This window comes from Python bivittatus, unplaced genomic scaffold (genome assembly GCF_059951505.1).
Source record: "Python bivittatus isolate LINGU-HERP-01145 unplaced genomic scaffold, Pbiv_v1 ctg000080_np1212, whole genome shotgun sequence".
Taxonomy (NCBI): domain Eukaryota; kingdom Metazoa; phylum Chordata; class Lepidosauria; order Squamata; family Pythonidae; genus Python; species Python bivittatus.
In genome coordinates this window covers 76,050,963-76,077,240 of record NW_028277035.1, presented here as the reverse complement: position 1 = coordinate 76,077,240, position 26,278 = coordinate 76,050,963, and the positions used below count along the sequence as shown (strand labels likewise).

At 36.5% G+C, this 26,278-nt stretch overlaps 1 protein-coding gene across 13 annotated transcripts in view; it reads right to left on the bottom strand.

The window, feature by feature from the left end:
- The window catches only part of FOXP1 (forkhead box P1), a 636,434-nt gene that overhangs the window by 70,538 nt on the left and 539,618 nt on the right, over positions 1-26,278 (bottom strand). For all 13 annotated transcript variants that reach the window (XM_088134348.1, XM_088134346.1, XM_088134345.1 and 10 more), the window contains 2 exons: positions 19,471-19,630; positions 10,488-10,692 (listed from right to left, as the gene is read on the bottom strand). In XM_088134348.1, the coding sequence (XP_087990474.1) occupies positions 10,488-10,692; positions 19,471-19,630 (365 nt within the window). The remainder of the gene's footprint in view (positions 1-10,487; positions 10,693-19,470; positions 19,631-26,278) is intronic.

The following is a 26,278-nucleotide window of genomic DNA, read 5'->3' as shown; positions in this document are numbered from 1 at the left end:
TATCATTGCTCAGTATGAGCTTTGGAGAATGGAGCTTTTCTTAGCAGCAATAACTCAGGCGGCCATCAACTCTTTGAGGTTTCCAGAGAGTGTCAAGATAAGAAAGTACTTCTTCACCAACTGCATCAGTAAAATGTGAAGATGACCATTAACTTGGAGGGCTTAAAAAAAATTAGAAAATTTAGAAAATTTCATGGAGGAGGATACAATGAGCAAAAGCAACCTGTACTATCCTTAAGGAATGCAGCACTGGTATAAGTGTAACTAGGACTAGTAAGCTACTCTACTCCTTCTGTCTCTTATTAAAAAGTATTTAGGGAAAGCCTTGATTGACCAAAGCCAGGATGGACAACTAAGGCTGATGAGACTATTTGCTAATGACTGCAGAAGACTGCAACTTTGAATGTTAGAGGAGTAAATGGCTCAGAGTCTAAATTAACAACTGAAAGGAAAGAAAACAGTTATGTGTCTGTGAAACTAAGAGAAAGGGGAAGGATGAATAAAGATCTGATCCTGAGAAGTAGAATTGATGAATATATACATGGAAGAGAAGTTACAGGTTTAATTAATGTTAAAGGGCTAACATGTATGTCAGAAAGCATGGATTGATGCCACCTAGGTCATGAGTGTATATGAATGTAGGAATCCATAGGATGGTGATAGTTGCATGCCATGCTCCAGTGAATGCTAATACTGGAAGAACCAGGGGGAAGAACCTGGGGGAAAAATAATTCTGTTGGGTGACATGAGTGAATCGATAGGATTAAAGTGAGAGAATATAGAAAAGGTGGTCATGTGAAGACCCAAGTATGAATGAGAACAGTGATCTCATCTGCTTAGAAAAAGGTCTATTTATTTCATGGAATGAATCAAAAAGCATGAAGGATAAAGAGTGATGAGAAGTTCTGAATGAGGGGCAGATCACTATTTGATAATACTAAGAATGGATGTTGAGAGAAAACAGACATGGAATAAAGTACTGTAAGCGAAAGAAATGGAAGAATGAAAATAGAATGACTGCAGGAAGACTCAACCGAATGAATGGAAAGTGGACATAAGAATTTTTAAGATGTGCAAGTGCAGATAGAAGGGTAGGGGTAGTATGTGTCTTATAGTGAGGAATGAATGTTTGTCAAAAGAAGAAAAAAAGACTGGGTGTGTGCTTCTGCCCACTCTGTTACTAGGACTGAAAGCTGGAGATATCAAGAGAAACATAACAGTAACCTAAATGCAGTAGGAATGGGTTACTTAAGACATCTGTGTGGTAAAACAAGAAGAGATAGGGTCAAGAATAAATGGGTACCGTTGAATGTGGACTAAACACAAAAGTGAGTGACCAATGTCAAAGAAGTATGTTGAAATCATTTAGTCATATAGAGAGAATGAATGAGAATTGATATGATATGAGAAAATAGTGAATGGCATTAAAAGGAAGGAGAAGACAGTCATGGCTGAATGGAGTCATGGCTAAATGGAGTTGATGAGTTCCTCAAAGAGAAAGAAGTGAGAAGTTTAACAAACAAAGGGCAATGTATGAAATGGATATGGTGGGAGCAAGGATGGTCTATAAAACAGAAAGGTATGGAGAGGTATTGTGCATAGTAATGGGATAAATTAGATTTAATTGAAGTTCCATTTCTTCTCTTATCCAATGCCTTTTTCTTTGGCTTACTTTTTCTTATTCCTTTTCTATGCTTTGCACAAAAAGGGAATAGCATAATGGACATGCACATATGTATTTAATATTACTACAGCTGCTAGTCCTGATAACTGGATACTGCCCTTAAGAAAGGGAACGCGGTGACACAGGGCTTAATCACGCTGGAGTTTGCTGGTCAGAAATGGTCGGCACTCCAGCGGTTTGGGCCCGGCTCTGCGGGACAGGGTGAGCTCCTGTCCCTTGTCCTAGTTCCTGCCCACCCAGCAGTTCGAAAGCTATTCCATCTGCGAGTAGATAAATGGGGACTCCCGTTTAGATGGGAGGAACCGGCGGTGCTGCGCGGGGGAGCAAAATACCGGTGCTGGCCGAACTCCGAATGCAACCGGCATGAGCGACTATCGATGCAAGCGGCGAGAAAGGTCTACGGAGGAGGGAAAAGCCCGGATGACCCCCTAGCGACCCCTGCTGGTCACATAGCATAATAGATATAGCACTAACTGTAAGATTTGTCGCTGTTAGGTTTATATATACGTTGTGAGCCACACAGAGTTCCCCATTGGGGGGAGATGGGCAGAGAATAAATCGAATGTATAAATAAAATAAATAAAATAAACAGTGTTTTTTGCTTCCTCTCTTCAGGACAAATATTGTTGCCAAATGTTCTCCCTCTCACTCCAACTAACTGACCAACACTCTGCTAAACATATGGAATGGACTAAGTCATATTGCTTAAAATGCAATACCTTAAAATGCAATACCCATGTACTTCAATTTATCAATTAGCAATTCTATAGACATTATTAGAACAGTGATCATAAAGAAATGCAAACTATAATCCATCTGAGTTACTCTAACAGAGTAGAACAGTAATTGTTCAAGCATTAGCCACATCCAAAACTGATGAAAACATTAACCCTAAATAACTTCCTTCTCCAATCAGAATATTAGTACTTCTTTTCTTTATGTTAACCATCCCTGAAAATTGGCCTAAAAAAATCAATACTTTCATATATTACCATATAGAGCTATATATTGCTCAGGAAACAGGTATTATTTAGCTGACTTTGGCTGATTTCAAAAAGCTAAGCAGAATCAAAACCAGCTAGTACTGCGATAACACTAGAGCTGTAGATTAGATGGGAAGTTCCAAAAAGCATTCTGGAAGAAGATTCAGATGATTCAGATGATTCTGGTAAATAATTCTGCATTGTTGCCAAGAAAACGACATGGCTGTGTCCATGAATTTTCATGAAGTCGAGCTCAACTGAAGGAGACTTATTAGACAGAAACAATAAACAGAATCAAGTTCAGACTGATGTCCTGTGAGGTGCTACCTTCTAGTTTCCAGGAATCAGATGGGAGTATTACTTTAACCAATCAATTATTTGCAGAAGCTCCCAGGAACAATCCCTAGCCTTTCTAGTTAAAGTGACTGGGTAACACAAGTTGCCAGAGCTTTGCCAGAGCCAATTATTTAATAGTGCATGAGAGGACAGCGATTACTCAGATCCCTTTAAGACCCAATTCCAGCAAATTATATTCCAAGTGCTCAGTAAGATTCATGTGGAACCAGAATTGTTGCCAAAACTCCAAATGGGAGCACCTTGTTATCTTATCTATAAGCACTGTCTTTTGATCACTGATGCTAATTTCACTTTAATTATGTATTGCATAGCTTTAACATTTGTGGTTATAATATAGCTGAAGAAAATTATATACAGAAATGTACAGACGGAATTCCATGTCTCTCATTTGTGAAAATAAACATGCACATGATTCCTCAAATTGGAGAGTAGCAAAATGATCTTTAAAAAAATATAGAGCACAGCTTCTTATTTACTTACTTCCCTTCTAGCAATTAAGCATTCAGTGCAGAGAATCAAACACTAAAATGATGAGAGATTTGCATACGAGTGTTGAGCATCTCTTTTACTTGTTCTTAGTGAACATAAGTATCTATAGCTAAGCATGTCCCTTAGGGCAGAAAAGATTGAGATAGGTTATCACATTGAGTGAATTTATATTTATGTATTTAATTGCACAATAAATATTTTTTAATTGTCTGAACAAAATCCAAGCATGGAAAGATGCAGTCAAAATAGTATGCTAATCACTCTGAATGCCACAGTTGCAGAGGGAAAAGAAATTAAGAAGCCTTGATTTCAATTTTGGCGTCCGCCTCACAAATAGCACAAAAGTGTTCGCCTTTTAATTGTGTTGCATATTGATACATATCTTCTTGTGGCACAACAGGGAAGATCTTCTCTGCTGGCAATCTCTACCAAAGGGTGTTCATCCGCCTGTACTCGAGGGTTTACCCTGAATGATTTAATTATAATTTTCCTTGTATAAGACAAATTAAAGAGGGGAGCAGGAGTGTCATGCCAACACAGATTATTTATCTCTTTAACAGATTGCTAGGTACCAAACCCCAGAGCTGCTGCTGCTGATGTTGCTTACAAAATTTGAATGCAATATGGGACAAAGAAAGAAACACATGCTAAATTGGAAGAGCAAAAATGAAGGGAAATAAAGTCATTATTTCTAGATAGAACTATTACTCCCCTAGGAAAATATATGGAGTTTTTGTCACAGATAATTAGGCTTTGGGTATTTGTTTATAACGCAAGTTATTTTTGAACTGGAGATGCATTTAACAAGGCATTTGATTTGATTCTCATCATCTGCACTGAAAACATCTGGGAACTTCCTTTCACGTTCCATCTGAAAACATACCTCTCTTACAAAGCCTAATACCACCCCCAAAACCTAAGGACAACCTACTACTTTTTCAAATATTAATCTCCTCCTTCTTCACTGTCTGTTCACTTCTCACTGATGAAACCTAACAGTACAGTAAGGTTGGTGCAGAGAACTGCTACTTGCTTCTACACTGAGCAACTTCTTGTCAAAAAGAGAAAGGAGACAGTACAGTCCATGGCTTGATCTGTGTCTTATGCTGCCATCAGATCTGAGCATGCTGTGATTAAATTTTTAAAAAGTTACTATCCTTAAACAACAGCAATAATATGATCAAAATGAAACAATTTGTTCATCTTTCTATGTTTAAACTACTCCTATATAGAGAGGGCAAACAAGCCCATATTAAAATTTGCATGTTTTTCATGATCACCAGTACAAACGGACAGTTTGGCATTTCCTTTATCTGTTGTGTATCCTTATTCAAATAGGGAAGATTTATATTTTAATTGTTCAAATCTCCATGATAAGAGAAGAAATTTTAAACAGTGCTTACCTACTTCATCAAAACATGAAAAAATACAATTCTTTTGTACCTAAGAAGCCAACTCACATCCTTACGGACAGTCTTACGGTTCAGCCGTCTAAGAAATCTCCTAACTCACGTGGACACTGATTACTGCCTGGATATGTAGTAATCAAAAGGAACAACAGCCAGACAATAATGAGCTGTCAATAAGGATAATTAATGAAATCATACCAGATGAAAACAATAAAATATGCAAAGTAGCTATGGTTAGAAAAAAGGAAAAATGGGCTGGGGGTGGGGGGGGAGGAGAAGGGAAAAAAATCCTGGTTTGTTTGAGCTTCATATAACATACTGATATCTAAAACTTGAATCTGGGTATTATTAAATGTCTGCTTGAATTTCTTTTTCTTTCTTTCTTTCTTTCTTTCTTTCTTTCTTTCTTTCTTTCTTTCTTTCTTTCTTTCTTTCTTTCTTTCTATTTATTTATTTATACCACTATGTATGTATGTATGTATGTATGTATGTATGTATTTATACCAATTTGTACAGCTGCCCATCTCACCACAGGCGACTCTGGGCAGTGTACAACACAGCTAAAAACAGTCAATAAATGCATTAAAAATATAAAAAGCAAAATTATTATTGGTCACACAATCAGCCAGATTTTAGACTGGATTTGGCATTTTTATCCACCTATGGAATCCTTCCCAAGGACCTGGGATAGGCAGATGTTGTTGTCTGATGGTGTTAAAGGCATCGTTGCAGGATGTAAGCTGTTCGAAGTAAAGCTGCCTTTTGCAATTGACTGATGATGATTTTGTCAATCCTGATAGTGTTCAAGTGGATTATTATTATTATCTCCCAGCCAATGTCTCTTTAAATCATAATATTACTGCCAAGAGAATAAAGAGCATTGGTTTGGTATGTCCAATACTTTAGAAGGCCTTCTACCTGGGGCCTAATACCTACAGACAGCATATCAGCAGAAACCCCATTTTTAATTCTATCTGAGATCAAGGAATTCAATACCCAAAAGGCTTATGAGACACTGAAGACTAAAATGTTTTTCTCCATCCTGAAACTGGGCTAGCGACTTGGGATTAGAGGAGGACAAGAAGGAAATACTTGATTTCTAAGAACCTCTAGGAGTTATACTCTCAGCTTTTAGTAGATTTAAATTTATTGATTTAAGATTCAAGGAAACAAAAGAAACTTAGAAAAAAATCCACGCTAGTCTCCCTCTCAAAGTATCTGTTCTTAGATACTCCAAAAAGACTACAAAAATGTGCTTCTGACATTTAGAAAACTGAAATGTTTCTCAGCCACTTTTTAGGAGAAACTTCCCATTCTGTTAAAATAATCTAAATATTAGTTTGTTCCATCCTGCATCTCAAACTAGCCAATATAAATCATAATAGTGGCCAGCTTGCTGATCTACGGAATTATTCCACAACTCATGTCAAATATAAAGGCACTTGATACCCTACAGTTTATTCTTTTTAGTAATCTTATTCTGTCATGAATATTTAGGAATAAGCAAGTATTCTTCCAGTCTCCCCAAAAAATCTAAACAGAGGCTTATATGTCATACAGCATGTAGGCAGGCACCACACTGCCTGACAAGATAGCAACAGAAACCTTAAGTGCCTTCATCGGCATTCTCAGTGTATACTTGCCTGCTCAACTTATGGACAAAGAGGTAATTTAATCACACTGCTGTAAACGGATGGTGCCAACTTCAAGTACACCAAAGGAAAAGGGAAATAATCCATAGAACATATCTACTTGTATTTTTATAAAATGGTGGATTTGAAAAAGATTTTAAAAAATCATTCTACTAAATAGTATCTTCAATGATACAGTGCATATTTATGAATTTCATTGCAAGTGAAGGTTTTTAAGTGAATGTGAGTTTTACCACAGTTTGTTTTCTGGCTTCCTTGTTAAGCAAATTTAAAACATTATATTTATATTTTTATTTTATTATAAGGTAATATAAGCTGCAACTGGACATTGGTTATAGATCTATTTTAAAAGAAATCAGAATTTTGGAAGGCAAAATGTAAGCAACAATGTTTTTTTTTCAGTTTCAGAATAAAAACTGCTAGATTCTAAACAGAAAGCATAATGGGTTGACTAAATCCCACAAAATAGCAGTAAAGTTATGATCAGAGTATATGAAGAATTCACTAGAAGTAAATCGAAAGTGCCATCCATTATTGCATTGCAATCCTATAAGAATACGTACTGTATTTACAAGGTTCTTCTGCAAACGTAAAAATCTGGACTGAACTACTGAGCTAAAATACTGCTAAAAGCTAACCCTGCAAATTTTATACTCTGGATCATGCTTCATCTTCATAGTCCGACTCTGTACTGCCTAGACTATAGGAGCAAAGGGAAAACAAGTCTACAACTATCTGCTCCTCTCCCCTCTTAGCTGGCAGCTCTTATTGTGATCTTCTCAAAGTGTGCCCACCAACAAGCTACCTCTCCTCTTGATACACGGAGCCATGTTGAAATAGGGAGGCCCAAAATTAGGAATGAAGGAAAGTGTTTTCTTCCATGTCTGATACCAATATCCTCTGCCCACCAATTTGAGGCAAACTAATCTTTGCAAAATGCAGATTAATTTATATGACCAAAGTAACAAGATTCCGCAAAGAATATTAATAAAGGTATGCAAATGTTAAATACTAGGAAGAAGCACAAACATAATTGCAACGCTCTATGAAAAGCTCAGGTTATATGTCTTTGTACATATGTTCTAATGGAAATTACACATCATGCCAATTTGTTGACCAGTCATGTCTTCATGGCTCAAAGCACACCATCTTCATAAAACAAAAATTCTTGAGAAATACTGTTTGACTCATATATATCCACAAAACTCAACATTCTGTTCCTACCTGTTCTGTTAGAATGACTGCTCTTACAGGCGAGTAGCTATTGTGTATGTATGTATGTAAGTATGCATGCATGCACGCATGTGTATTTATTTATATGAGCCATGGAAGAAAACAGGGGATGGGCCCAAAAACATAGACAAATATACATAAATAAAATAATGCAGCCCAATGCTATCCAATTTATGAAATAACCTGCCCATTAATAAGAAGAATACATACAAGAATCAACTCCAGTGTGAGATTTTTACTCTTAGATTCAGCATACAAAATATATGCAAAAGAATTTGTGATTCTTCCTCCTTTTTTTGCTTTAGGCTAGAAGAAGCCAAGCTAGTACCTCTCATCTTCCAGACAAAGACACTTTCTGGGGGCACAGAAAATGTATTTCACTTATCAGTCGAATACAAATCCACATCTCCAAAACCAGAATAGTCCTCCTGCTTAAGTAACATACATGTTGTATGTCAACATCTCAATTTTAAGTGTTCTTAAGCATGCAGTATACTTAGGAAAACAACTTTGTTTTCTTCATGTAAGAAGAGCACAATCTGTGCTTTATGTCTGCCTTAGAAATATTATTATTAGACTATGAGAAGTTTGGTCAAAAAAAGCTTTCGTAAAACTAACAATAAAAACCTCAATAAAAACCTACAAATCAACAAGGGAAGGCAGACCCAGTTAATTTGCTTTCAAAGATTATTCCATATGGTTTCATAGAAAACAGCATCCTCATTATTGACATGTAGTATTGTCTCTTCACCAAACCCTGAAAACTATTACCAGGATTTTGCAAGCCATTTCCACTCATTTGGTGAGAGTCTCTTCATTTGCCTTCTTTCTCCACCCTCGCATTCAACCCAAATGTACTTCAGGAGACACCTTTACAGAAGACTTGGGTGAGATGGAGAAAAAAGAATTCATGGCCAGGGCAGAATACAATCCAGGATTTATGTTATACTACAAGACCCAGTCCTAAAAAATAATGTCCTTGCTTCCAAGGGCTCAAGAATGTAAGACTTGAATGTAGGACTTGAGGAACCTCTAAAAAAGCAGAGCTTCCACAAGTCACCCTTTGTAAATCTGCCCTAACCCTCCCTTTCAACAGATATAACAGTCCCAAAATACTATTGCAATACTCTCTCATAAGACATAAATAGCTGCAATCAGAAAAACACAGTAGAAAAAATGGAAGGTAAATTCACGTAACAGATTCCAAAAGTAAGTAACTATATCAATGGTTTTTGATATATATTACATTCCATGTTGATATATTACATTCCATGTTTCCCACTGCTGGATGGAAGTTCCTGGATCCAGCAGGAGTTTCCATCAGTAAAATTGGGCAGGAAGCAATTTTTGCCAATTGAGTCTCCCTTCAGCAGCCTGTGCCATGGGAGATGGCATGGCATTACAAGATCAAAGAGCCTTTTGTCAGCAAATATCAACATTAAATAAAACTTCTATTTAATTTGTTATGGAATATCGAGAAAGTGCTCAGTATTTATTGGAAAACATATATTTCGTATCTGAGAATTCAGAAACATATGCTTTAGGGCCAAATGTTAAATGCCTAAACTGTTCAGATCAGTTTGTTACATCAGAGCATAAACTGACAAACATGGATGAAAATACAATTATTACAGACAAAATATAGGAAGCCAAATACAGTTTCAAATTATTCATTTTCTCTGGGGAAACAGAAAGTTCAGAAAAAAAGGTTCAACTACATTACCCAAAGCCTGGCATATTTAATTATCTTCCAGTTAAACACCCTGTAATAAAGCTAAATGGATGATCATGTTTGCAGTAAACTAGGATTCTGGATGTTCCTGTCCTACTGTTTAATATGTGTGAGCTGGTTCTTACTGCTTGGTTGCTCCTACTTGTTCCTTCCATCAGTAGGAGTGGCTTAATAAACCCGTGATTGAAAACTGGGTGATATAGCCTTTTACTCCCAAATAAGCTAGGATTTCTAAACCCATTTTTTTGCAGTTCTGACCTGTAAGGAAATCAGTATTTTGATTGACTTGAGGATTTCCATTTCAATTCTGCTTCCCCTAATGGAGAGGTCAACTGAAAGCCATTGATATGCATACAGGAGCACACAGGTAGTGACAATAACCCATGATGATCTAGATCTCTTCCATTTGCAGCCTATATGCACATATTTATCATCAGCTCACACTGTCCATTACGTTACTGATGAATATGCAGACATGTTCATAAACCACAGCAGCTTGTGTGGATGAAGACAACAAACAAGCATTTTATGAACCAAACCTCACGCACAAAAGAGGTAAACGACTTTTTACAAAGAACTGTTGGCAATTAGCCATTATTCCCATGAGTGTCAGAATGTCAAGAGTTACCTTAATTTAACACTAGAAACATTAACCCTTAGCATCCTGGGATTACGCAGCTACCCTTCATGTGAACTTAAAAAAGATGAATTACTCTGGAGTTGCAGATGAGTGCTATGTGCACGTAATTGTGTGCTCCAAAGCACATTCATATCTGAAGTGCACCTCAGCTCTAACACAATGTATGCATGTGTATTATATGTGTGTGTGTGTAAAGTTAGAACTGCAGTAAAATAAAAATACTGCATTAATGCAAACAGTACCTGGGACCCACAAACAGAAATGTAATGTTATAGGCACTGATAAGGAGAAATTCTCTTCATGCTTACCTCTCCCTTTTAGGAGTGTGGACTGGCAATTGTCCATTGGTTGAGGCATGTGGGTTTATTATTAAGGAGGGCTTTGAAGAGGCTGAGGAGGAGATACACGTGGTTGACAGGTCCAGGCTGCTATGGTTGTTGCTGGCTGCTTCCTCTGCTGTGTGAGATCCTGTCACTTCTTTCCAGAGTTGCTGCAGTTCAGTTGGAATCATGCCTAAAATAAAACTCACTAGTTAACATTTACTAATTAGTAATTTACTAATTACTACTAATTTTAATCATTAATTAATATACCTCCAAAGGTAATTCATATCAATGTTGGTAAACAAAATCTAACATGGGAGGCTTTTCTTTTTTTAAAAAAAAAATTAAGATTGAACACATCTATACTAGTAAACACAGCTATAACAATAATGGTACCAGAAAACACTTTACACAAGCAGGCTGGTCCATGGAGGTTTTTGCTAGACTGCACTGTAAATTGTAGGGTTGTAAATTGTAAATTGTAGGGTTAAACTGGTAACACAGATCTTTTCTTCTTCTGTGGCTATGAACATTGAAAACAAAAGCTTTATGCTTATTCTGTCTGGAAAAAATAATTTCCTAATCCTCATGTGTTCAGAGATAATCTGAAGGTGTGAAACTAAAAATATAAAAGAATAGATATTTGGCAGAAAGATGTATTATTTTTTTTTTCTTCTTCTTCTTCATCTCTCATGGTAAATGTTTGTGACTACTAGGATATACATTCAGGGTCCTCAATGGCCAGGGCTGGATTCAGGACTGAGTTCTTTATCAAATGCCCAGAGCCACCTAACAAAGAGTTATGCAAGAGCATTGTGGAAACTACTGACAAAAAGCACTTAGAACATGCATCACTGCGAGCGGGCCATGAAGCCCAGAAGCTACACCAGGAAGGCTGATGCCAGTGTCAGGCATGCCATCGATTTCTTTGCCCTTTTTACATTCATGGAAACTTGGGTCGAGCACTTGCAGCATAAAGATACATGGTATGATCTTTTGACAGGTTGTTCCATCAGAACAGCAAACAGCTAAGCTTTTCTATTTGTGACTCAGCAGATACAGGGAGAATAATTACATAGCTTCTTTGGGTGTACAGAGAAGCACTTTCCATTTCAGCAACTTGCATGTGCTCAAGCTGGAAAACATGGGTGCCCAAAAGGGGCAAATGATGACGCATGCATCATGATATCATCATGCAAATAATGTGGCTGATGTACTTGTGTCAGATGTCAAGATATGACTGACACACAAATTATATAATCATGCCATTTGTTCAATGACATCATGACACATGGGTCATTTTGACATTGTGGCTTGAAACTACCACCTATGTTGGAAAATAAATCAAGATGGGGTAGAATTCCATAATAGTTGATGAGAAATTATGATATACATTTCCAATATCAGTGACATAAATGGGATTCAGAAATAAGATTCAGAAAACCTGTCCTCAGAGAAGAGTATTATGGGGCTAGATGAATCATTGGTCAGCTTTAGTATGACACAACTTAATGTATAGGTTCATAAGCTCCATTATTCATCATCAGTGCTATTTGGATCTTAATTCATTAATAAGATTTCACAGATTTCATGTTGAGCATTTTAGCACTAAAGATAAATATTTAACTTGAAATTATTCCTGAAGAAAAGTATGCTGAAAAAAGGATCTGAAATATAATTTTTTCATAGTGATAGAGATGCCTTCTTGGTCACCATAGAAAGTAGAGGTCCAACTGAGGGATATCTTTCACAATTTATATTGTGGAATATATACGGATGCTGAAATAGAGAATCTGAATAAATGGTGTTTCATTTGTTGAAAGACGACAGAAAATGTTAACTTCTCTTTTGAAGCAAGGAAAGTCTTCCAAGTAAATGTATCTCTGTTTTTATGACAACATAAGCACAATGAGACTAATTTTTGCTTGAATTGTACATGATGACAAATAGCTTTGTTATTAAATATAGTTTTATTAATCACTTTTAGACATAAATTATGAATTCATATTGTCTTCGTGAAATGCTTTTTAAAATTTTAAGTCAAATTGATTATACTGTGATTATGTCATTAACACACCTATCTTTCTCATTAATTTTGGTTTTTAGCACTGCTTGCTTAATTAATAGATGTGCCTTATGTAAAAAATCTTGCAAGTTCCTATACAACTTACACTATTGTTATTACTGTCATTTCTTGATCAGTGCTAATGAGCCATTGAAAGTAAAATAAAACAGAAAATACATTTTCATGAGAAATGTGTTCCTTAAGTTAAATAGATAGCGAAATTCAGGAGATACCTAGATTCTTAACTAAACTGAGAATTTTAAAACATTTCAACAAGCTAAAGTTTAGTTATACAAAACTTAGAATGACACATATTAATCCCATTTTTATGAGATTCTAGGTTAATTTAACATGATATAAATGTTTGCAAACAAACATTTGAAGGTAGTTTGTCATACTGCTGTAGACTGGCATGAAATAGTAATATAAGCAGAAATTTGTATTAAAGCCATGTAGAATCTGTGTTTTCTTCAAAGTAATTCTCTTCTGAAGACTAAAGACCAGGGCCAAGAAATCCAGCTTCTTTGTTTCAAGGGACTGTATTTTTTTTTTTTTTAATCAGTGCAAGGGTGTGGGGGCAGCCTGCCATTTTCAAAATATACATCTGTAACTGAAACACATACATGTCTCTTACCAGACCTAAGGCATTAAATAAAGGCAGTATGCATTAGATTCATTTGAAACACATAATAAAAAATGCCAAGGTCTAAATTTAATTTATTTTTGTCATTTAGAATACAATGGCTAGATAATCATCTTAACGTGATCAGCCAAACATCTTTACTTTGCTAAACTGTTAAAGATTTTAATTATGCTAGCTTTGGAGAGCAGTGGTCTAATGAGGCGATAGACTCCAGAGAATCTAAGTGGTTAAGAACTGTGAAATGAGTCTGATAGGATTTTTTTTTATATTCACCGTGGATCGTTTGCATATCAAAGAGGAGTAAATTATTGCACGACAGACCAATAATCTTCCCCGCCTTACTCAGAATGGCATTAACAAAAACATTTGGTCTTTGCTATGGGGCTGACTAAAAAAAAAAAAAAAAAAGCAAAAATGTTTGTAATTAGTATATATTCTACAAGATACTTCAACATTAAGTGGTCTGAGTCTTAAGATACATCTACTGCTATAAAGCCATTTATTTCCTCTTCTATAAAAATAAATGCCAAATATACTTTGAAGAAGTTTGCCTCATATGAGGAATTCACTATTATTCAGTTATAACCTGTCCTCCAAAATTAAAGCTCTGAAGAAATTTAAACAAAGAGAAAGGTCACAGTGTAATCTTATGTCCTGTTTAACAGCAACTGAGCTATTATTTTCAAACCCCTTGCAAAGTGACAGAGTAGCGTATATTTTTAGCTAACACGCTTGACAGGACTGTCTCCACACTAACAATTACTGTGAATATGACCGACCCTTTCACCACTGTTTACTCAGTTGAAACAATAGTGAATGGACCTGTCTGTTGATGGGATAGTAGATACTAGATTGCGTTGAGTCAATTTTACATTTTGGGGTTCTACCAATGTGAGAAAAATATATTTACCATTATTATTCATCACCGTGAAATCTCACGCACATAGCTTTTTTATTTTTAAAGATAGATAATACTATAAAGCTGCTTGATTTTTGTTCATTTAGAAGATGGCATAAAGTATCTCAGTATATCAAGGGCAAAAGAGGTGAAATAACATGTTACAATCCCTACAGCAAACCTTCTATAGAAGAGCAATTGACTGACATTTATGAGGGCATCTTCGCACAACATAAGCAAAACCCACATTTGTACACAAAAAAACAATATAGCGACAGCTGGAACAATTCACAGGCAGAGGATTATAGATTAGATGGCTTTAAGCAACGGAATCCAATTATGATGTCATAGAGTAAAATTAAGTATCCCAATAATTATGTGAGCTTTTAGAAGCACCTGTGGCTTATCAGTTTTGTTATCCACAATTTTGTCTACCCTAAATAGACTCAAGACCTCTATATATATATATAAAGGTGTTCATGTACTTATGGTTTGGGCCCTTTTTTATTGTTATTTTATACATTCACAAAATAGTAGACAGGCTTTTGTGCATGCAAAAAGTTTTTTTAAGGATTAGATTCTTTGCACAACGTATTTGTCCTCCTTCTCACCAACTCAGACTGGATCTCACTGAATTAATCTGGTTGTAAAGCTCCATATGGCTTCCTTGCAGAAGCTGAATGCCTTCTTCTTTAGAGCAAGTCAGTGGTGATGGAAGGAGCTGCTTACACAGACCACATGGTTCATGCTGGCTTTTCTGCTCCACACAGTTCTTCTTAATCTTGATAGAGGGGCCTCTTAGTCATATTGCTGGATTTTACTGCTGCCACTGCTTGCAATTTGCTCCAATGACCATGTGTCTCTGAAGCCTTTGACCAGAACACTGGCAATCATGGCTGGCAGCGCTCCTTTGAGCAGGGGAATGGTGAAAATCAGCCCATTGTTTGAGGCTATGGAAAAAAGAGGACTATCCTAACGAGTCATGGGACTATCCGCATGATCATCAGAACTAGCTACAAGTGGTCTTTAGGAGGCACAAGCATCAGTGGCATTATTAAGAGACCTCTCCACCAAGGTCATGAAAGAGCCACAGAAAGCAGAGAAGCCAGCACAGATTGCTTCCTTCCGTCACCAATTAAGACAGTCACTTTGAAGGCTAGAAAGCCACTGAAGTCCTGTGACTATGCTGACACTGCAAAATTTGTCAAAATTAGTGAGGAGAAGGATGATCAAATATATCATGCAGACAGTCTGTATGTGAGGACAGGAAGAGGATAACCATATGTTTTGAAACCTAACCCCCCTTAATTTCCATAAACTCAAGATCTCATTATTTGCAGTTTCATTATGCTAGAACAAAACTCAAGAATAGAAAGGGTAATCTGTAATCATGTACTTTTTTAAAGCACAGATATGTGCACAAATAGAAAATCTATTTTGTTCCACACACAGAAGAAACACATTATGGCTCAGTCCAGCTCAACCAGTTCAGGGCAAGTTGTGGTCTGGCTGAACCAAAAGCTGGACTCATTTGGCTAACAAGTGTTTTGACCAAGACAAATTTCAGGTCAAGTAGGATAAGGCTGGTGTGTCTTTCCCTCTCCCCCTTCCTACTCCTCATGGCCTGGGTACCAGCCCTCCCACCAGTCATCCCTACATTTTTCTTTCCTTTCTTTTCACTTGCCTTCACTGCAGCTGCTGTGCTTGAATTCAAGTCTGGTATAATCCAAGCTACTCTGTTCATCAATCCCTTCCCCCAATTGTCCCAGCACCTTCCTTCCTCTTCCCTGCTGCACAATTCCATTTGCCTTGCCTTTTCCTTGCTGTCTCCTACCCTACCTGTGCCATCCATGCCTAGACCAAGCATCCATCTTCCAGATGTGTTTCAATCTTAGCACAGACCACTGCATGGAACAGTCCATCCACAGAATGTTTTGCACATCTTCAAGTAGACTATTTAGTAAACTTAAAAGTGTTTGGACAAAAGTTAGAGAACTGTTAATGGCAGATTTTCAACTAGGAATGGGAAAATTGATTCTAGGAAAATTTTCATCTAGGAATGGGAAAATTGATTCTTCTCGGATGTTGCTATACCAGGAGGCTCAGGCAGGAGGCTGCAGGAGGAGGCTTCCTCCAATTAGGAATACAAAACTTTCACACATTTGATTTTTTTTACTCTTCTTCTGGAGAAGAAATCTAGTTGTCTGGAATGCTTTTGAGATTAAGTTTGTTTTATTATGGCTTCTGGGTACAGAGTGAATGTCTAGATTATTGGTTTTAGTGGAAACGCATGAAAATTATAATGAGGCATATGCTATTTTATGCAAGAGAACTGACAAGATTTTTTTTTTAATGTTACAGTGAGTAATTTTAAAACTATTGCCCCATATAGTAATAATTGTGGCTGTTTTTAATCATTATCACTATTATTTGTCCTAAAAAGAATACAGTGAGGTTGCATCTGTTTTCACAGAATGCATATAAGCTATGTTTATTTCTCGTGTGTGTGTGTGTGTGTGATGTACTTTTGTTGCCAGTTACAAAAAGGGTGCCTATAATGTAACTATTCATTGCCAATTATTACAGACTGGAGCTTTCACATTTTTCTTTGCTATGTCACTTTTTCCTAGGAGAAGTATTTTCTTCATTATAAAAGAAAATGCAGGTACAGGCTTAAAAAATGTATGTTGTGGGGACAGCTGACAGATTACCCTCCATGGAACTTGATTTCACAACCCCAGGTATTTGCCAGCTCTAAGACAACTAAAGTTGCTCAACCTTTTTTTGTCCTTGTACATCCATACCCAGGTGACCATGTTCAAGCAAGCAGAAAGTTGATTTAAACCTCATAATGACATCAGTTTAAAGCCATCAGATTTCTCCGATAAAGAAACTGTGTTGTATTCTGTCCTGTCTAAATTCTCAAATTATCTTTTCTCTCTTCTTCCCAAACCCAATAAAGCTCTAGGATCATAACAGAAGATGAACGGAAAAAATAACTAATACCAGAAACTGAGCAATTAAACTTCCTTTTGTTAATATTTGCCTTATCACTTGTGCTTATTCCTTTTTAAATATCTCCCCCTCCTAAGTTGCAAGAACTAATAGTTACACTAGACAGTGAAGCCTATTCATCAATCAATGCCACAACTGCTGAATTACCTACTAGTGTCTCTGATGTGTTGCTGCACAAATTACACTTCATGCATCACCACATTCATTTCTTTCACATTACATGTGAGTGTATCTTGTCACTGCCCAATTGCCCTCTTTTGGACAGCTTAAGTGATATATTATGCTATGAAGCTTGCCAAGGAAACTTAATAATAGAGGAACTGTTTGTAAAAAAAGAATTAGAAAGACATGAGTCCAGAGTCTAGTGAGATGATAGGTAAAAATAGCTTGTGAGATCTCTCAATTACATCTGAAGGTATAATTAACTTATGCTATAATATTTTACATGAATCAAATCAGCCTTTATACTATTTCCTTTAATTTTCCTCTCAAATTTTATTTCTTTTTAAGCTTCTACAGTGGCAATATTACACTTTACATCAAGTAAATTTTCCACTTGACCATCTTCTACCATGAACAGGAAACATTTGAAGCTATCCAACTTTGACCCACTGAATGTTTGGTTCCCACTGAATGGAACCAAAAACAAGTCTTTAGCTTCCTTCCTTGCCTTGCTGCAGGAAAAATGCAATAAATGTAGTGGATGCATACCCATGATTAGCAATGAAATATTTCAGGGGAAAAATCAATAGATGAAACACTCGAGCATGAGGATTGCTCTCACTTCCCCTTGCTTCAGATTACAATCCTAGTGGTCAAGTCTATAATGGATTAATCACTTTGGAATGTGTAAAGTTTAATCCGTAAATTCAAGATTAGATGGAAATAAGAACATTTATCCCTATAGTTAAATTACTGGGGAGGAGGCAAAAAGGACTTGTTTTTGGTTTTGTTATCTTTTTTTTTTTTTTTTTAGCAGAGCTACACAAAGCAGGCTAAAAATTTTTATCAGGAGATGGATTTCATTAAGCATCCCCTATTTTGCTCACCATAAATTGAGGACTGGGTTTACCAAAATCTTTACTGTTGGCACACCTGACCGCAGAAAGCTGAAGAAGGTCAAGAGAATATGTTTTTTATGAAGATTAACACAACCAGTAGGTAAAATCAATCAACTGAGCTATCTGGAAATGCTGAGATGGTTATTCAAATTTCACAGGCATTTGAGGATGTGGGGGAAAAGATAAAGTAGCTGAAGAGGAGGGGTGCAGCATTTAAGAATTCCTTTGCTCAACTCGCGTCTCAAGGATAGCAAATACAGATGTAACTATTTTAAAAGGTAGAAAGAAAATACGAAACTTCTTATCCTCTGTCAAAGACATGATTAAGGCAACAGGGAATTATTATTCAAACTTTGTAAGGTAAAGAGGACTCAAATGGTGGCTACTGCATGTTTTCAAAATGTGATTACCACAATATGTTCAGTTCATGACTCTCATCTCTCTATAGCATTGTCAACTTTTGGACCCAGGCTTTAACAACAAATTGATCTGCAGTCATTAGAAAGCAGTATGTTTATGTTATGCTGTGAAAAATTTCAACTGCCAATTTCTGCACATCAGGTTGCTGTTAAATATACTGGAGCAAGTCTGGCAGAATTTGTGGTCTTTTTGCGTCTAAGAACTGCAATGTTCTTATAGAAAGTAAGCGAGCAATACATGGTAAAAAATATGTCACGACAAGCAATTTAACTCACTGATATTTTGTGAAAGTTCTTTTTTTCACCCTTGGAATAATTTATTCTTGTTTTATATGAGAATGTTACTATTATTGCTAGCAAAACCTTATCAGAATGTCTGCAGAAGAACTACGGAGCACCAGGGCCTGTATGGAGGAGCAGAGCCATGTGGACAACCTCCCAGCAGTGGACTACATTCATCACATCCAAAAATGAAACAAGCTGGAGGACTACCTGTGTAACTTTTTTATTGGGGAATTTTTGTTTGACTTAAAACTGCAAAGCTTTTCAAGTTATACGGAACACTTTATCTATAAACCTTGTTACACAAAACTTTTTGCCTGCATTCTTGTATCAAGGAAAGCTGATCTAGCTAAAAAGTGTGAGCTGGATTATTCTCTTGTATCCAGGATCACTGTTCTAAGTACAGACTACCCTAACAAGGATCTGATAGACTCATGACATGAATATCAGTTTGGGAGATTGGCAGCTAGCAAAAAAGGAATGCAAACCAATTCTCCAGAAGTAATTTCCTGGCACAATTTGTCTTCCCAGTGTTAGATGGATTTGTCCCCATTACTGACAGCAACCCTCAAAAGCCACCCTTACCTTGAGCAAGAGGCTGCAGTGGCAAAGCAGGCTGGCCCGGCTGAATTGTCAGCAAACCTTGACGTTGCAAAGACAAGAGGTGTTGCTGTTGCAGTTGCTGCATCTGCAGAAGCTGCTGCTGGAAGGCCAACTGTTGGGAAGTCACCTGTTGCTGCTGCGGCTGGAAAAGAGAAATCATTGATATGCTTCTTTTAGTTTTATAAATGCACTCCCTTCCACTTCCACATTTAAGAGAAAAGGAAAAGATTAATTAAGAACCTTGAAGGTAGCTTACTCTTAGCTAAAGCTACAGTAAGTAGGTAAAAGACTAACAGTGCAGTTCTATGCATGTCTACTTAATGTGATGTTCAGTGAGATTTAGTTCCACTTAAGGATTACACCCCAGCAAGTAGCAGGAGTACAAATAGTCATGAAAATACTTACAGCCAATTTATGGGAATTGCTGCTATGAGCTCAGGCAAATATTGATGGGCCCTGGGGTCTATAAGAATGTAACAGCAGCTCCCAGTGTATTTGCCTTCAGAGGAATTTCCTTAACCACCATACAAAGGTACAGTTGCACCGACATCACAAATGTCTATTATTTTTAAAGCATGTCTGCATATCTTATGTCTCATTAGTTAAATGTTTTCCATGAGCTGAGCTTGGCAGCATACCAGGTGCTCAATAAACCTTGCTGTTTTGCTGCCTGCTTATAAGTGTAAAAATGAGGGACCTAGCTGTCACCACATGGCAAGCCATAATTCAAAGCTAGTCAGTTACATTGAGCTTGATGGATCACAATCTATGCAAGCCTGTTAAAGCAATCCTCAAATTATTGGCCGATTCTGTAGCTTAATGAGTTTCAGAATGGTGGTCAAATCCTAACCCTAAAGGCTGCCTTTTTCTGAGAAATCCTATTAAAATAATTATGTACAGGACTACAATTATTTTGGGGTACTCTACAAAGCAGAGATCACAACACATTTGGAATTTTTCGAGCAATTCATGGGCACAATGGGTGGTATTGAGGGAGGGCTAGCTCCTTCACAAAATAGCTGCCACAATAGGCAAGTCTAGCCCCCAAACAACTATTTACTGGAACTCGTACTAGTGCATATGTTCCTCACCAACCTCAGCTTTACTATGTTTTCTTTTTTCTTTTTTTTTTCCGGGCAGATGGACACGCTTCAAAGCAAGCGTTAGGTAAGAATGCTGACAGCACTCATGTGGAATTCAGACATTCACAGAAATAAATGCTGGAGACTGCACTGTGCTTTTACCATACCAGTTATCCATTTTTTTCAAAATTATACAATTACATATATTAAAAAAGATCAAGTATGGGGAAAAACTTTCCAGGAGTTGAAGGAGATGCCTAATGGTCCCATCAGTTCCAACAGGGACCTATAAAGGTTAAACAACATCTGTGTACAAGAAAAAAAATTAAGACAAAAAACAATTAATTTTTAAAAGAAATTATGAAGAACCCTTCCATTTATCATAATTTCTACTCCTGATGGTAACATAAAAATGGGCGAAGTTTTAAAAATATGAAAAAGTAGAACAAAAACACAAGCAAACTAAAATCTTCCACATATTGTCATAAGACAATGTTTTCAAAACTATAATTTTAAACTTCAAATAGTGCAAACTGGAGAAGTACTTCTTATCATTGCAATGTGGAATTAGTCAAATTCATGCATATAATTTTTAAATCATTATAGATTATAAATCTTTATAAATCTTTTAAAAAGCATGACAATTTCAAGTGAATGTGGCCTACAGATATAACCTCAGCATACACTCTGTAGTAGCATTACTAATGGTGCGTGCACAAGATTGCCCAGCGTCATGTTATTATTATTTTTTAATTTAGGTTGGGGGAAAATGCAATGATGGAATGTAGTTATATTTTCATGTTGTTTTACTAAAAACGGGTGTGGTTCAAAATTTTGCTTGTCACTATGATTGGCAGCTAGTGAAGTTCTTATAAACTTGAGCTGCATATTCCAAACACAGAAAGTAACATGAACCTCATACATCTACACTTAATTGTAATGACAAATAACCCATGCTATGCTCTATTTACTTATTAAAGAATTGTCTCAGCGATTAAGGCACCGATTGGTTAATTTATTGTATTTTCCATAGGGGCTGCTTCTGTCATGCAATCTATCATTTCCACTTAAAAAAAAACAACACTTCAGCAGTTTGGGGAAAAATTATCTCGGGGAAAAAGGCTATGATGTTATAGTTGCCAGGATCTGAACCTTGAACCTTTGAGGTGTAAAAGACCATGTTGCTTTTCTCACTGCTGCCCCCAGAGAAGGTTTTAACTACTCTGTTTATCACTTCTGACATAAATGAATGAGAAAAAATCCCAGACCTTTGAAGAAGAAAAACTTCATCTAATATTGTTAATTAGCCATGACAAACGATGAAATAACACTGTAAATCTTTCATAGAAACAGCCACTAGATTTTAATTATACACATTCATAATTTAGCAAACAACATCTTATTTGAATGCACTTAATATGTACAGTACTTGAGGCTTCAGAGTCCTTAATTTTGTTTCATTTAAGGAAGCCCTTAGGTTTTACTCATCTTGTATTTTATTTACTTTTGTTCTTTAAGCACCCATGAAAAGGCTTTTGCTGCTTTGATAAGGATCTTTTTATTTATTGAGCAATGACAGGAGGAAACTTTGGTTGTATAAAATATCAGTGCATCAAGCCAATGTTTAGCAATTCCTTAAGCTAGCCAAAAAAAGTTAATGTAGATTTCCTTAGTAATTATCTGAGTGATAGAAAGATAACATAGTGCACTAGTACAATAAACAGAAGGAAATTATCTAATATCCCTAATCTGTTAGGAATCACATCAAGGTGGAGGTCTTCAGAGCTTTTGCAGCTAACATCTGGAGAAAGAAAATTAACCCTTGACTGAGAGAAACATATATAATCTGTAAGACAACAGCATTTGGAAAGAATGAATGGAGAATAATTGAAGAATTAAAACCTATATACAGTGGGGAATGACTGAATTTGCCTATAGGAAAGTTCTTATTTTCATCTTTAAACAATTCATTCTAAAAATATATTGTCAGCACCTACCCAGCTTTGGCTGACGGGGGGCGGGGGGAAACCCAAACCAAGCAGGGTTGGGCCTGATTAATAGGATGGAAGATCACCAAGAAAGCCCACAGGTGAATGCTGGAATGGGAAGTTAAAGAAAAAAAAAACTGGAAAAAGGCAATGACAAGCTACTTTGTAACATGTCAAAAAAATTACATGGAATCACCAGAATTCAATTTTGATTGGAACAAGTCTTCACAAAACATCTGTAAAGGCATTTATTGCCTGCCATTAAGGTGGGAACTCCATTTTCCTCCCAACCAAACAGACTAGAGTGTATTTGCAGCTATGTAAGAAGTGGAAAAAAAAAAATAATGCAGTAGATATAGTCTTTGGAGTGGGTGACTATAATAAATCAAACAAACAACATACAAAGAAAAAATAAATGAATAATATATAGTGCTTATGCATAGCTCTACCTCTTCAGGAAACAACTTGCATGCAAACTTTGCCCTCTATCCTGGGAGAGTTATTTGCAAAAATGCTTCTCAAAATATACCTGAGAGCACCTTCCCTTGAAACAATTTCCCACATGTATAGTTCTGGAGCTTTAATTAAACACTGTTTTCACTTTTTGGATCAAATGTTACACTTTCTTTCACCCCTCTCTCCCTCTCTTTCTGTATTTTATTCCAACTGAAATGAATAGGCATCTCACAAGAAAGTGAAAATATTCCTTTGCTTCCACACACCAAATGGCCAGGAGCAACAGATCCTCCCTTCCTCTGGTTTCATTGTCCAAATTAACAATAGCAAAATATATTAGAACTGGTTCAAATGTATGCATGCTGAACAACCAAGGGTTCAAAACAAAAGACGCTCATACTAAGAACAGCCAGACAACGCACTAAACCCAAACCCAGGTTAACAACAACAAAAAAAGTTCCTGGGTTTACATAATATGAATGCCAAACAAATAAGCTATATTATGGGTTAATGAATGGCCGGTGTCACACAACATGCTAAGACAATGGTTGGTTTCCCACATTATTTTATGGTTTGTTTTTATTGTACGCCACCCAGAGTCATGTTTTGTAAGATGGGAAGCTATACAAATAAGATTAAATAAATAAGTAAACAAAGTGAACTGTAACCTAATTCTATTTCAGCTTAGTCTGTCTGGAGTAATGTGGAAAGCAGCCATTAAGTCCTTCATAAAAAGAAGCTGATTTGTTCTTGGCAGTATCCATCTAAGGAGCATGACACTTAGATGGGCCTTGAGACAGAAATGACAGGGATAGCATCTCTTTGACTGGAAAGGAAATGGCAAGAGCAAAGGTACTGGGGTTCAAACACTCCTCTTGAGAAACTGGTTCCAACAATGGCAGAGTGGGGCTTCCAGTGACCATAAGGATACTAGAACTGGAGGAAGGGGAGCTCATTGTTAAGTGCCCTTTCTTGCCCCTTCTCCTGATTTGCCCTCTTTCTCCTTGAAATCCCCCAATTCTTCTTTGTTTTTGCTACCTCACCAGAAATATATTCTGACAATGACAAGGTGCATTTATGGCAGAGAATGCATGTTCAAACTCTTTTTTATTCCAAATTGTGAATACACTACTCTTCTTATCCTTAACATGTCTACTTACTCATGTGGAACTGAAACCGTGTTACATCATTTATCTAAGGGCACATTTAACTAGGTAGGGATTACCTTGGTTGAAATTAACTATACAAAAGTTCATTTCTTAAGTTTGCAAGCTTTCTGAAACCTATGTAGTATTTTATTTATTTATCATATTTATATAGCTGCCCATCTCACATAAAAGTGACTCTGGGAGGCATACAACACTTAAAAAGAATAAATACATTAAAAAAAAAGTACAAGTAAAAAATAACTATAAAATATAGAGTATAAAGGAATGATCAAATAACACGTTTTTAAAAACTGATGTCTTAAACTGGGAGCTACTATGGTGTAGTGGTTAATGTACTGGACTAAAATTGTGGAGAATGAAGTTCAGGTCCATTCTCAGCCATAGAAACTCACTGGATGACTTGGGCCAGTTCCTCCCTCTCACTCTAACCTACCCCATAGGATTCCTGTTGTGGGGAAACTTGAGGAAGGAATGCTGTATCTGCCACCTTGAGCTTCTGGAGGAAAGGCAGGATATAAATCTAACAGACAACCAAGCAAATCTTAAACAGAGTTTACTTTTGAGCAGACATGCTTATGGGTACAGTGCAAGAAGCTTATTTTGCTGGAAACAGAGCCTATCGTTAATTAGCCCATTATTTCACTCACTAAAATAAGTAACTGATCTTCTTTTTTTTTTAATAACCCCCCACCCCCACCCCATATCTGTAGCCAGAACAACAAAGATGTAAATAAGCAAAAAATTTAGCAAGGCCATTTCAGTTCTGAATCAGCTATGCCCCCAAAGAATTTAGTGGTTTTTTTTTAATATTCTTCTGAAGTTTTTCAATTAAGATAAATCTCAAGGACAATTAAACTAGGGTTTAATTATTGTTCAGTATCTCAGATGCTAATCCTTGTGAAAAACGTATACTGTAAAAGGAATGATTTAGTATGAAAATGCTCCATGCTTGGGACGTGTCAGTGACTTGCCACTTTACTGCAAGTTAATATTTTAAAGCCAGCTTTATTTATATAAGTTGACTGATGCTTGTTCTGTTGTCTTCACAGCTATCCTCCAGGAAAAGCTCATGAAAGTTTTCTCAGTTTAAAAAGCCAGAATAAAAAAGTACACAAACCCATTGTCCAAGAAAGAACTTAAAAGCAATGCACGTTGCCAAACTGTGTTCTCCACCCAGTTACCAAACACAGGATACAAGGCAGTTTGTTTACTTCTCACAATTGAATGCATACAAAAAAGGTCTCGGTGCAGTCCTGTTGTCAGGTCAGTAGTCAGTTGTTAGAATGCTGAAATATCCTGATAAAACTTGCATTTTTGATCTCCTCCCTAAAGCCGCTGTCAAAGGTCTGTTTTCCTTTCTTGGGTTACTCCCTACTGCCTAACATAAATTGTCATAACTCTGGAGGACAAACAGCCTTTTATTAAAACAACCTATTCAGCTTAAGTTGAATTAAAAAAAAGTTTGGGATATTTTCTAAATTGTATTTAAAATCTCTCATCTCCCCTCCCCCTGCCTATTTCATATACTCAGTAGGATAATTTTTAATAAAATCAAAACACAGAGTATAGCACTGAGTTAAGTTGCAGACTTGAAAACTGGCTTTAAGAAATGGAAAAGCTGCAATAGAGATATTCTCCACCCTGCTGTAAATTTTCCCTTAATCTTACTTGGAAGAAGTAAGCCTTTTTAAAAACCACCATATAAAGTACACTGGTTTTAGGTTTTTTTAAAAAAAATCTTGCTTAAGGATACAGATCTGCTTTCAGGAGATGGTACAATACTGTGAGCACTAGGAGCAGGGAGTGACTGTTACAATGCATTAGGTGATGCATTAAGTCAATCCACTTTAAAATTGTAACAAATGTCAAATTCAAAATGGCTGTTTTGCAATAATTTAGTATTGATAATATGGATTTAAATACATGGTACATAGATGTACCTGCATCTAACGTGGACCATTGTCAGCATATCAAATTAGCAAGAATATTCTCTTAAACTGAGGAATATGGCTCTGAAAAACCTGTGGGATGAACTACATTGTTTGAAGTCAGGCACCAATCTATTTACTCATCCATCCATCTTTAAAACAAGTAT